At 36.8% G+C, this 14,225-nt stretch overlaps 2 protein-coding genes across 2 annotated transcripts in view; both read right to left on the reverse strand.

The window, feature by feature from the left end:
• The window catches only part of itchb (itchy E3 ubiquitin protein ligase b), a 30,964-nt gene extending 26,887 nt beyond the window's left edge, over positions 1 to 4,077 (reverse strand). The window contains exon 1 of the mRNA XM_081387104.1: positions 3,922 to 4,077. The gene's annotated coding sequence lies outside the window, so the exon portion shown is untranslated. The remainder of the gene's footprint in view (positions 1 to 3,921) is intronic.
• A 545-nt stretch (positions 4,078 to 4,622) lies between these two features.
• Positions 4,623 to 10,765, reverse strand: LOC308703081 (CD48 antigen-like). Its single transcript, XM_081386349.1, has 5 exons — positions 10,663 to 10,765; positions 6,597 to 6,917; positions 5,683 to 5,742; positions 5,235 to 5,492; positions 4,623 to 5,115 (listed from the first exon to the last, which is right to left on the reverse strand). The coding sequence occupies exons 1-5, from the start codon at positions 10,709 to 10,711 to the stop codon at positions 4,976 to 4,978; spliced, it is 828 nt and encodes a 275-aa protein (XP_081242475.1). The 5' UTR covers positions 10,712 to 10,765; the 3' UTR covers positions 4,623 to 4,975.
• Between the last annotated feature and the right edge of the window lie 3,460 nt (positions 10,766 to 14,225).

Here is a 14,225-nt window from a genome sequence, read left to right on the forward strand (position 1 = left end):
TAAAAATATCTGTGGGGTATTTTGAGCCAAAACTTCACACACACACTCTGGAGACATCAGAGACTTATTTTACATCTTGTGAAAAGGGCATTATACCACCCCTTTAAAGTTGAGAATGATTTTTAGAACTATATCTTTATCGTTATCTTTATAGTTATCGTCCTTGTTGTGAATGGGTCTTAAGTGTCTTTCATAGATCTGATGCCATGAATCTCACAAAAAACAATAGGTTAACCGATTGATTGGTTTTGACGATTAATCGACACGATAACCGATTGCTGGAACAAACGATTATGGGCAAAAGTCCACACCGATGGTTTTTCCGGTTGCGTCTGTTGCTGGAGCGGCTGAGAAGCGGCTGCTGTCATTATACAGTACGAGAGCGCCCTCTAGAGGCCAAATAAAAACCATCACTGACTCCTCGTGGAGTTTGTTTTGACACGCGAGGCTGCGCTGCACTTCAGATGCGTATTTAAAACAGACGGTATGTTGTACAGTATGTGTTTTCATATCATTATACAGCAATTAATTTGTTGACTAGATGCTGCATTAGTGGAGAACAGCAGTATGTTTGCAGTCGAGGCTGAGAGGACGCTAACATTAGTTCCTCAAGCGGTTAAAACAATGACAATTTTTTTATGCAAGTCCGACCCAAATGTTTAATGTCATGATTGTTACAATCTATTTGCATTAATTTGTCACTTTTATGCATTCGTTATGCAGCAAAGTTGCATATATAAAGCTGGTGACATGAGAAAGCAAACTGTATCGTCATGCAAACTAAAATATAACTTCAAAGACACTTTAACATCTCTTCATTTTTTGGAAGATGATGTGAAGATAAAGTCTATTCCGCTCACCAAGGCTGCATTTTTTTTAAATAAAAAATACAGTAAAAATTGTGAAATATTATTGCAATGTAAAATAGCTGTTTTCTATGTGAATATATCTAAAAATGTAATTTATTCCTGTGATCAAAGCTGAATTTCCAGCATCATTACTCCAGTCTTCAGTGTCACATGATCCTTCAGAAATCATCCTAATATGATGATTTGATGCTCAAGAAACATTTATGATTATTATCAATGATAAAAATAGCTGTGCTGATTATATTTTAGTGGAAACATTTGTTTTCATGATTCTTTGATGAATAGAAAGTTCAAAAGAACAGCATTTAAGTTATAAATATCGTTACTGTCACAATTTAATGCATCATTGATGAATCAAATTATTAGTTTCTTTCTTTTTTTAAAAAAACAGACTCACATTTATTATATAAAATATATTAAAGATATGTCAGACTTTTGAGAATTTTCAGTAGACTTATTCAGCAATTATTTAAAAAGGCTTAATTATTTAGAGGAACCATCATTATTATCACCAGATAGAATCAAATGTTTAATGCAAGAAGTAAAAACAGTAAAAATCAAGTAAAAAAAAAAAAGTTAGTAAAAAAGAGTAAGTAAACTAGGTCAGATTGGATGACGGTAAAAAAAAAATTATGTAATTTTTTCCAAGGAAAATATATAATATCCAAATATGACAAAGGAACTGAAACAAATCAAGCTCACCATATTCCACAATGATGAAACAAAATCCACAATCACTGCAATATCTTTGGAGAAGTGGAAAACATTAGATTGCGCTTTCATACACTAGCAATGAAAGTGTTGATAGTTTTCTTTCTGTGTTGTAAAGAGATCCCAGATTACAGGCGCCGCTTCTCCTCCGGTTACATCACAGAGCTTCATCCGAGATCAAACCGAGACGCTCACGTGTGTCTCACACAAGATCTGAATAAACTTTCACTCCAGCTGATCTCTGGGTTAATTATTCATCACTGATCGTGTGTCGAGCCTCAATAACAGCAGACGGGCCGAACCCAGAGGAAACACACACGTTTGTAAATCTCCAGGTTAGAGATTACGACTGACATATGATCCTTTATAGTGAGAATCTGCACTGAAAACCAAAGCTGATATTTCCTCTTAAAGGTGAAGCGTGTTGTCTTCTCAACACCAACACTGTCTGTAATGTTCTGTCACTAGATGTTAATCATTTGTAGGTTTGACTACCTGAAGAGTCAAACACTCTGTGACGCTTTGAGTGACTCGACATGTCAACTTCTGACTCGACCAATAGCGTGAGTTTGGGGGCGGGGCTACCTGTCAGTGGGAGGAGGGGGAGGGAGGACAAAAAAAAAAAGCACACAGAAGAACCCGAGAGATATCGTGTATCAGAGATCTGCCACCTAGCAACCATGCAGAACACCCTAGCAACCGCATAGCAATGCAGTTTTTAAGCCAAAAACACACTGTCAGATGCTGATATCACCGCACCTTAATTTACCACATGGCTGTGACTGCATTTTATAATCAAATCTGGGTTTGCAACTAATGATTATTTTGGTAAACAATAATCTGTCGATTGTTTGATGTATTAATTATCAGGTAATAAAGCCTAATTTTCCAGTAACACTTTACAATAAGGATTCAATTGTTGACTTCAGTTAACTAGACTTTTACTCTGTAAAGCACATTGGCCAACTCTTGTTGTGTTTGTGCTGTATTAATAAATGAAGAAAAAAAACTGTATTCGTTAACAATGAACAACACTTCTACAGCATTTATTAATCTTAGTTAATGTTAATCTCAACATTTTACTACCACATTTGTATGATTAACAGTTTTATCTGTTAACATTAATGAATATTAAAATTCATTAACATACAAAAACACTAACAAGGGTTAATAAATGCTGTGAGACTATTGCTTATTGTTAGTTCATGTTAGTTATAATGCATTAACTAATTATTATTTAATTATTTAAATAACATTATTGAATTATACATTAGATTAGAATAAATAAATAAAAATAACAAAGGCAGCGTAAATTTAAGTTAAAGTAAATAAATACATTTTATTCAAATAATTTGATGAAAAATAAATAAATTAATAAAATACATCTAACTTAAATTAATAAAGAAACATTAAAATAAATTAAACTTGATTAAAATAAATACAAATAGGAAAAGCGGTGTAAAAATAAATTTGAAAAATAAATAAAAGTAATAAATAAAAATAATTAATAAATAAAAAGTATTTAAAGTGAAAAAGTAACCAACTAAATAAATTGATTAAAATAAATACATTTTTGATTTAAATAGGCTTAGTAATACAATAAAACATTTTATTTGAATAAAAAACACATCTAACTTACATCTACAAGTAAAAAAAGTTAAATAATGTAATATAATAAAAAAAAAATATTTTATATATTGATAATGTGCATTTTTCACTGTGTTATTGTTTTTATACACAGAAAATATGTTTTTGGGGTCAATGGAATATAAAAGATTGAAAACTCCTAATCTAGGAAGCACTTTGACGTAATTACTATGGTCATATTAATACCATGCCATGGAATATATCAAAGTACCATAGTATTACCATTCTGTTTTGGATGACAGTGCTGGCTAATCACAAATAAAAAAAACGATAGTAACTAGGGATATACCGCGGTATTTTGCTGCTAATAATAATGGAGGACAGGTGAGCAGCTTCAGGTCAAACCTGTTTAGCTGGGGAATATTTAAATCATCAAATCAGCTGAAACCAAAACCAACAACAAACTCGAAGCCGAACATCTGACATGAGGGTATTAAACATGCCACATGTGTTCATCATACATGACCCGATCATGACTATAAACTACAAACCCACAGACACATATCCAGGCACGTTGTTGATTCCCTCTGACTCTCATTGTCTAACACGAGCTATTTATATGAGATTGGAATAGTCAAAGTGATTAGTTAACCTGTCAACACGACTCAGTGTCACTGTAACGCAATGTACACAGATAAGCACATCCACAGACGGTAAACTACGACACAGCCTCGATCAGATGACCGTTTCTTACCCGAATCTGTCTCTGGGTCAGATGTGAGACGTGAAGCCGAACCGATCCGTCCTGAAATAGTTTATTCCAGAATCCGTACCAAGCGACTCCGGCGGCTCAGATCAGGAATGAACTTCCGCCATCTTCACGTCCACACGTCATCAAAGACGCTGTCCTGAAACCCGCCCTTCCTATCGATCAAAAGTCCGGTTATTCCGTTACATCGTTATTTCACCAGGCGGCGCTCGATGGGCCGGAGAACCGATTCTCAATTGAGCCTCGTTCAAATATCAGCTTGGTTTTGTGTTCACTGAGGATGTTTGTATGGGAACGAGTATAATCTTTCAAATCTACTCATTGTACAGATTTAAATATGTCAAAACCATGAAAATTCGCTACGTATTTATATATGTAATACGTTTTTTAAAAGTGCCTCATTTAGTAATCATAAACCACAGCGATTGGTTCATACGGATTACTGATGAGAAAAGTAACAGATGTCGCGTGGGCTTCGATTTATTGTTAAAGTAGCGTTATGGACTATACATGAATAATGAAATTGAGGAAACTTTAATCGACTTTGAATTAATGAAACACAGACAAGGGTAAAAAAAATAATAATTAAAAAAAAAAAAAATTATATATATATATATATATATATATATATTCCATGTAGATCAATTGTACTTGATTAAAAAGCCGGGATCTGCTAATTCTATTTTAAATATCGCTTTTATTCTGAAACACTGGACAAAAGTAGCCATAGGCTATTAAAGTTTTAACCAAAACTTTAATACATTATTAATGATTATAACAGTCAAACATACTAATGAATATATTAATTATATACACAAATATATTTAGGTTAATATGTACATAAAGGTTTGTGTGCATTTTATGTAACCTACTTGCAAAGCATAGCCTATGGTCACACTTACTACATATCATTTTAGCAGATACCATCCAAAGTAACAACTGAGGAAAAAATAAGGTGCTTTTTACACCTCTAGATAAATAGGTTCACACCGACAGTCTATGTCGAGTTCACACCCACCAAATTCTTATGAAAGTATCATTACACAGAATCAGCAGCTCTTCTCTGAACTGAGCAGATCCTCAAATAATCAACCAGAAAGTAAACAGTGGCAATTCCCACCAGACCAGACAGAACCAGTCGAATCAGAGCCTTAGTGCCGCAACAATGATCCCGACAATCTGAAAGAGAAGAGACTTATTCGTAAACATCTTTTGTCTCAACATATGTCTTTGTTTGTGGAAAAACAGAAAGAGGTCACTGTGGCAGGAAGAGTCTTGTGGTAAATGAGTTTCCACACCTTCATGTTGTTGGCAGATCTCTTTCATGAGAAGCCGGACGCTCTTATTGCTCACTGGATTTGCAGTCATGCAGCTGTAGATCTCTGAATCATTACAATGAAGCTCTAATGGTAAACTGAGGATGTTGAGATCAGGATTGCTGGTCTGGTTCATCATTTCACTCCCTTTATACCATGAGATGGACACGTCTTGATCATTTCTCACAGAGCAGAGCGCAGAGCATATTTCCTCTGATGCTCGAGGCTGCTTTAAAGTACCTGGTAGATTGATTTATATAGGTTACATTTCAATGTTAAAGTTCAGGAGGTCTTTATTCTGTCAGTATGTCTTTAATGACACCTAAACAAATCCCTGCCCCTTTTGCAGCGATGATTAGCAAAGAGGTCAGGAGAGGGACCTAAAAGACAACTAAGATGGCATCTGAATGAACTGATTTAAAAGACTCACCTGAAGATTGGTCGACAATAACCACTGAGCTGCACTCAATAGCAGGTACAGAGACATGTTCTTTAGGACAAGAGGAAACATGTGCATCTTTTAATAAACCCATTTTGCAGAAACCATATGAGATTGGTTCATTAAAGGGGTAGTTCAGCCAAAAATGAAAATTCTGTCATTAATTATTCACCCTCATGTCTTTTCATTTTTGTCCCTCCATTGACAGCTATGCAACTACCACTTTGATGCTTCAAAAAGTTCATAAAGAGATCGTAAAACTAATCCATATCAATTGAGCGGTTAGTCCAAAATTTCTGAAGAAACACAATCGCTTTAAATGATGAACAGATTTAATTTAGGCTTTTATTCACTTATAAACATTGATCAGTGAACATAAACAGAAGCTCAACCGAACCTACTTGACAGCTCAAACGTGTTGCGTAACATGAGAATGAACCTCATTGGTTCTTGCTGAAGATCAAACATGCTGCGTAACACTGGTTCTTGCAGGTCAAGCGAACGTGCTTGAGATTCTGTTTGTCATAACTGATGTGTGAGTTGAAGAATGTTTATGTGAATACATATGTTCATCATATATAAAGTGAGTCTCTTCATATAATTTGGACTAAACCGCTCAATTCATATGGATTAGTGGATTATGGATTACGATCTCTTTATAAACTTTGAGCATCAAAGTGGTAGTTGCGTACCTGTCAGTGGAGGGACAGAAAGTTCTCAAATTTCATCAAAAACATCTTCATTTGTGTTGCGAAGATGAACGAAAGTCTGACGGGTTTGGAACGACATGAGGGTGAGTAATTAATGATATGTTCATTTTTAGGTGAACTAACCCAAGTGACTTCCTTTATACAACAAATGATAATAATGTAATGTATAATTAATGTGCAGCAGCTGCAACTTACCATACACATTAACTTTGTACTTCGTCTCAGAGATATATAACTTCATAGTGAGAGATACTTTATAAAATCCAGAATCACTGTCACTGATATCCCAAATGGTCAGTGATCCACTCTCTTGATCTAGATGCAATCTGCCAGAAAGTCCCTGTTCAAAATATGTAACAGTTCCCTTATTCATCTGTGCTATACGAGTGGTAAAATTGCCTCTGTTAAAAAACCACACTGTCTCAGTGTCTTTCTTCGGTCGATCTTCTGCATGTAGAGTCAGAACGTCTCCCTCGATCACTGTCTTTACCTCACCCCACTCACCATTCACCAGACCTGAAACAATATGAAAATGCATTAAATATGGGTTGCTGTTGGATTGGGTTTGTAATCATTTATTTCTTATTCTTCAGAAATCAAGACAAATACAATTACAATTGCTAAATAATTAGCATGAAGAATCGGGTTACCTAAAATAAAATTGTCTGGAACAAAGGGTTCAAAACCTTTAGAAAAGTGAATTTTTGAACTGGTGGTGGAGCTATAGACTTGGTCCTAGAGACTCCAAAATTGGTCAGATTATTATTCATGACCATCACTACAAGTGTGCCAAATGTAATCATTTTCCTATGTTCCGTTGATAGGGCTGCCATAGACTCCCATTGGGGAGGAATAATAATAAAACTAACAATTATAATAGTGGCTACAGCCCTACATCACTTCTGATACAGTGAGGAAAATAAGTATTTGAACGCCCTGCTATTTTGCAAGTTCTCCCACTTGGAAATCATGGAGGGGTCTGAAATTGTCATCGTAGGTGCATGTCCACTGTGAGAGACATAATCTAAAAAAAAAATCCAGAAATCACAATATATGATTTTTTAACTATTTATTTGTATGATACAGCTGCAAATAAGTATTTGAACACCTGTCTATCAGCTAGAATTCTGACCCTCAAAGACCTGTTAGTCTGCCTTTAAAATGTCCACCTCCACTCCATTTATTATCCTAAATTAGATGCACCTGTTTGAGGTCGTTAGCTGCATAAAGACACCTGTCCACCCCATACAATCAGTAAGAATCCAACTACTAACATGGCCAAGACCAAAGAGCTGTCCAAAGACACTAGAGACAAAATTGTACACCTCCACAAGGCTGGAAAGGGCTACGGGGAAATTGCCAAGCAGCTTGGTGAAAAAAGGTCCACTGTTGGAGCAATCATTAGAAAATGGAAGAAGCTAAACATGACTGTCAGTCTCCCTCGGACTGGGGCTCCATGCAAGATCTCACCTCGTGGGGTCTCAATGATCCTAAGAAAGGTGAGAAATCAGCCCAGAACTACACGGGAGGAGCTGGTCAATGACCTGAAAAGAGCTGGGACCACAGTTTCCAAGGTTACTGTTGGTAATACACTAAGACATCATGGTTTGAAATCATGCATGGCACGGAAGGTTCCCCTGCTTAAACCAGCACATGTCAAGGCCCGTCTTAAGTTTGCCAATGACCATTTGGATGATCCAGAGGAGTCATGTGAAAGTCATGTGGTCAGATGAGACCAAAATAGAACTTTTTGGTCAGAATTCCACTAAACGTGTTTGGAGGAAGAAGAATGATGAGTACCATCCCAAGAACACCATCCCTACTGTGAAGCATGGGGGTGGTAGCATCATGCTTTGGGGGTGTTTTTCTGCACATGGGACAGGGCGATTGCACTGTATTAAGGAGAGGATGGCCTGGGCCATGTATTGCGAGATTTTGGGGAACAACCTCCTTCCCTTAGTTAGAGCATTGAAGATGGGTCGAAGCTGGGTCTTCCAACATGACAATGACCCGAAGCACACAGCCAGGATAACCAAGGAGTGGCTCTGTAAGAAGCATATCAAGGTTCTGGCGTGGCCTAGCCAGTCTCCAGACCTAAACCCAATAGAGAATCTTTGGAGGGAGCTCAAACTCCGTGTTTCTCAGCGACAGCCCAGAAACCTGACTGATCTAGAGAAGATCTGTGTGGAGGAGTGGGCCAAAATCCCTCCTGCAGTGTGTGCAAACCTGGTGAAAAACTACAGGAAACGCTTGACCTCTGTAATTGCAAACAAAGGCTACTGTACCAAATATTAACATTGATTTTCTCAGGTGTTCAAATACTTATTTGCAGCTGTATCATACAAATAAATAGTTAAAAAAAACTTTTTTTTTTAGATTATGTCTCTCACAGTGGACATGCACCTACGATGACAATTTCAGACCCCTCCATGATTTCTAAGTGGGAGAACTTGCAAAATAGCAGGGTGTTCGAATACTTATTTTCCTCACTGTACATTTATGCTGCATATGCACATATTCCCAGTTCAAATGGCAAGTAATTAAAAAAAAATGTGTGTAATTTTAAATGTAAAATATTGTAAAAACACTATGAAAAAACCCCCCCTGTTAATAGGTTAACAGGACGTTACCGTATATTCAGTGGAACAAATATCAGTTCATACTTTTTAAATGTACAGTTTCTAGACGTTATGCTTTTAGAAGTTTATGTTACATCTTCTGTTGTTTAATGAATGTTTATTGCATTATTTTAGTGTCGTGTGTTTCCATGATGGTGTTTTGTGTTTGCGTTAATGACTCTGTGCACCTTCTACAGTACTACTGTAATTCAGCTTGTGGAAATGCTACTTCTACATGATTCTTTATGAGGCTTCCTCTTTTACCATAATTAGGTTGTCAGTGTGTTAAAGGTAATAGATTTTAGTAGCAGTGTGTGTTGTTGGTTTTGCCGGTTTAAATGACAAATTTCTTATTTGTAAATTACAGTTTTATACTGTAAAATGTATGAGTTGTCTGATATGTTGACATTTTTACTGTATTATTTACAGAATTATTCTTATTTGAAACTGTCTATGTATGGAGGATACATTTGTTTATTTGTACTTAAATGCTTTCATTTTATTTGTATCAGTGTGCAGAAAAGTGTGTCAAAACCACAAAATTCTCACCTTTTCTCAAGTTGTCATTTATACATCATAATCTTATTTAACAAGTTCCCTTCGCTCAAGATTTCATTCTCAGCTTTGATATATTAATACATTACATTTAAACAATTACCTTTTATCCAAAGCGACTTACTAATGAGGAACATAGCTGTCATAAACTATAATAGATATATATATAATAAATATAATAGATTTTGACATGTAACGTTACCAATACAAGTCAAATTTCTAAGACCGTATACGCCAAGCAAAAAAACTATATTATCACCTCTTGCTAGGGGGAAAAACTGTAAAAGCAGGATAAAATATACTTCAAAGCAACTTTAAAGTACATGACCAAACACACACACACACACACACACACAGAGAGAGAGAGAGAGAGAATGAATAGATGTACACATTATATGTGCCATTTAAAGGTTAACAGTTTGCAGTGTTTTACTGATTGTTTGGTCTACTTCTGTCTTGAAGATGATTCCACTTCCTTGATTGTTTTCAGTGTAGGTGAGATTTTCTCTGAACCACAAAGGAAATGTTCATTACTGCAGCCAGTCCTCAGATCATCACCCTTCCGTTAATGTGACGCAAACATTTTTCTTTTCCACTTTCATTGTCATGGAAGTGGTCAACCTACTGATTTTTCCACAAACACTTCAAACTTCCGCTATTTATTCAAACTACAATTGAAAAAAAAAATATTTGAAAAAGATAAGCTTTTAAAGTTACTTAACAGTTTGTGCATCAAAGGTACTGAACACAACACACACACTAACCTTCATGATTAAGGGAGCTTTTCGATATTTACCCTATGAAACTGTTGGACGGTGATTGTTCATTTTGATGTGAACAGCAAGTTTTAATAAACTTTTGAAACTTTTTTGTTGTGGATATTTCACATGCCCAAAAGTGAAAGAAAAAACATAAAGGTCTTCAAGGATTCAAAAATATTAGCAGTAATACCAAATTTCAAGAATAGAAATGTTCAAAAGTGCAAAGTCTACCAACTACTGAATGTGTTTCAGCAAGAGAGCAACCAGAGAGGGCAAAGAACTAATCTAATGAAAGAAAAAAAAACAATGAGGTTTTAGAAATCTTACCTTTAACACTGATGAAAAACACAATGAAAATCCACATCCTGATGAACATTTACCAGGATCGATTGTAAGTTAGTGGCTTCTCTTGATGCTGCATCTGGAGCTCACTAGAGCAGTGTATGATCATGTGACATCTTCTCAGTTTCATCAGGAAGTGACCATGAAATCACTTTCACCAACTTATTTATTTGAAATCATGACATTTGCTATTTACAGAAGTCTCCTAAAAGTAAAACACAGAGTCTACACAGGGTTCCCTCATATTAGACAAATTCATTTTCCATTTTTGTCATTTATAACTAATATATTGGAACTAATATTTTAGAACTAGAAACCTGCATTTTCTCTATAGAATTTTCACTTTTTAAGCTTTTTTACATTTAGTTAGGTGACTGCCTGCTCAGAAAAGCTGAAAAGAAAACACGCAGTCAGTTTGTTATGGGCTGTCGGAGTCTGAAAGTGTGTCATCCAGCCAGCGAGCTCAATTTGCAGCCGGTTACATATATAGCTATTTGAATAAGACCACCCATGACCGAAGAATGTCTCGTAAGCAACTCAGGTGTTTTGTTGTTGGATGTAAGAGTGAACAGTTATAACATTTACTCCCGACACCAGAGCCAGTGAAGACGCAGTGGATGTTTTTAGGGAATGCGCCACCACACAGGTTTTGGTAAAAAGATGTTGCTCAAGAATGGATCCAACTGTTCGTGATCCAGCTTATAGCCTCCGGAGCGATACTGTAATGAAAGGGAGAGCACACACTTTATTTAAGTTCACCTGAGTTGTTTTACAGATATAAAGTTTACAAGTTTATTAAGTTTATTATGACCTTATGGGAGCAGAATGCTAGCTGGAGCCGATTACCTCCAGTGTTTGTGCTAAGCTAGGCTAGCGGTGGGTGCGTCAGACAGAGTTACGGCACGCACGGAGATGAGAAGGGTATGTGTGGACTTATCTAACTCTGGGGGATACGGGGAATAAGCTAAAGTCCCAAAAAGTTGCCGTGTTCCTTTAACCGAAAGGGGAATCTTACAAAACATGCAAGAAGTTGGGTTTTAACCTTTAAGCAAAAAAGCATGAGTCAAACTTGTATGACCTAAACGACATCTGGTGAATACCACTTGATCAGATTTAGTTTAAGAGTGATTAAGTGTTCCACTCCTCTTGCCACTTTATCCAATACCGATTAATTAACAGTGGTGGAAGGTTGAACCAAGACTCCAGTAATATTAACATTTTCCACACAAAAACAGGATGTAATTTGAGGTGAACCAAGAAGAAGTAGATCTGTTTCATCAGTGTTGAGTTTGTGAAAAGTACTGGTCATCCAAGCATTAATATCATCAATATATATATTTGCATTGCATTGAGGACTGATGTAAAGTGTGTCATCTGCATCGCAACAGAAGTTAAAGCCATGATGGATAATGTTACCAGATGAAGCATGTAAATGAGGAAGAGAAGAGAAGAGGCCCAAGAACCGAACCCTGGGGAACACCGTGTGAGACGGGCAGTAGTGGACTAATATCCACTACAACTATCCACTACTAGTGGACAAAAGTAAGATGACAACATAAGTTATAATAATTAAACTAAACTTATACCTGTTCTCTCTCCATGCAGCTTATATTCTCTGGTTCTGTAGGCATTAATGTCTGACTCCGGTTTGAACTGAACACTGCTAGTTTATTTTCTGACATTTTATTGCGTGAGATTGTCCTGTTTTGGTGTTGCATGAGGCGGGGAGCAGCAGCTCATTTGCATTTAAAGGGACACACACAAAAAGGCATGTTTTTTCTCACACCCCAAAAGTGAGCATTTTAACATGCTATAAAAATTGATCTGTGGGGTATTTTGAGCTAAATCTTCACATACACACTCAGGGGACATTAGATACTTCTTTCACATCTTTTTAAAAGGGTCATCCAATGTCCCCTTAAAGTTTTTATTAATTTCCATTCCATGTCTGTTCTAGGCCTATGATATTGTATTAAATCTCTTAAAACAGCCTTTCAAAGGGAATTACGCTATTTCAAATAAAAAAAGATGAAACTCATAACATGGGCACAGGTGTAGATGTGGAGAAGGAGGAAAGAAACACAGGACAACCCGCAATTCACCACATCAATACATCTGTTCACACAGAGGGTTTCATAGGAAAAGCTACTTTTAGAAGCAATGCATTGCAATATTGCATTGCTCCCTTAAAAAGTAACTAGTTGCGTTACAGTTACTTTTTAAGAAAAGTAATGCGTTATGTGTTACTTTTGCTCACCTGGACTGGGCATGTTTTTTGTTTTTAAAATAACAAAAAAGTTCTAGTTTTAAGCAAATGTAATAAAGGCCCTTTCACACCAAAATTTAGATAATAAGGCTGAAGGACATGCAAATTCACTCCTGTACAGTAGAGGGCGCAGCTCAAGCAAACCTTTCAGCTGCTGCAGTTCTGGATAACAGAAGAATAGGATGCAGGTCAGGGGGGTACTCCCATAGGCCTATGTAACACTTCCTGCTTCCGGAACGCGGAGTAGTGATTCAGAACTTCCGGTCAACAGTATTTCTCGATAAGAATTTAGATTATCAGCCATAATGTCTAAACCATCCGAGGTAGACTGACCACGAGCTATGAGGTTGTGAAACGAAGGTTTTTGCTCCTGTAGAAGCTATAAGTTCGTATGAAATCAACCTTGTTTTAAGAAAAACATGTTTTATCCGCGATCTTATGAAAAAAAAACTACACTACCCACAATCCTAAGCGTAGCAGCAACGTCTGCTGATTGGTCCAACTCGCTGTTACCATAGAAACGTTTACCTTACTGCTGCTGTTGTTGTAGTGTACCGGGTTGCTCTGCATCAGGACGTAGACAGACATTTCTCAGCTTTCACGCTTTTCCACTTGAGAGTTTGCATTTACCATCCGAACCACATCGTCATATGTGACTTCAGGCAGGTTGCGGAGAGGTTTGGTCCAGCGGTATCTATCGGACTCCGCCATTGTAAAAAGCTAACCGGAAGAGCCGTATCCCTACTAAAAGACGTACTTCCGGTCTTCAATTTTTTCGTGACATAGGCCTATAGATATCATATAATAAACGCTAGATGTCTCGTGCGTGCTGCTAGCCAATGGAGGTCGACATCCGCACACGGCGGCCATCTTACCACAGGGTGCTTGCTCACTCGTAACATGGTGCATGCACTTAAATAACCATAACTTGCTCAATTTTCTACCGATTTTCAAACGATTTGGTTTGTTATAATCGTCAGAGATGTAGTTATGATACTGCATACATATGAATAATTACAACAATGGACTTCCATATGAATGAATTATAGCCACGTTAATAATGTTTGTAAGAAACCAAACCGTTTGTAAATCCATCAAGATTTCAGCAAGATAGGAGGATTTGTGTGCGTGCTGATCACTCACCTTAATTCACAGAGCCCTGTGATAAGATGGCCGCTGATGCTGGAAGTGACTCCGCCTTAAGACATCTAGCCTTTATATGGATATCTATGGGTAATCCAGCACACGAAAAGCGTACTATCCCGAATAACTTTACATCTGA

The sequence above is a fragment of the Scardinius erythrophthalmus genome (assembly GCF_964197995.2).
Source record: "Scardinius erythrophthalmus genome assembly, chromosome: 15".
NCBI lineage: Eukaryota > Metazoa > Chordata > Actinopteri > Cypriniformes > Leuciscidae > Scardinius > Scardinius erythrophthalmus.

Coding starts and splice junctions, on each gene's coding strand:
- LOC308703081 (XM_081386349.1), bottom strand. CDS start 10,711: ATGTTCATCAGGATGTGGATTTTCATTGTGTTTTTCATCAGTGTTAAA. Junction 5,743..6,596: donor GTACAAAGTTAATGTGTATG/GTAAGTTGCAGC, acceptor CTTGTCCTAAAG/AACATGTCTCTGTACCTGCT. Junction 5,116..5,234: donor GATCTGCCAACAACATGAAG/GTGTGGAAACTC, acceptor CTTCTCTTTCAG/ATTGTCGGGATCATTGTTGC.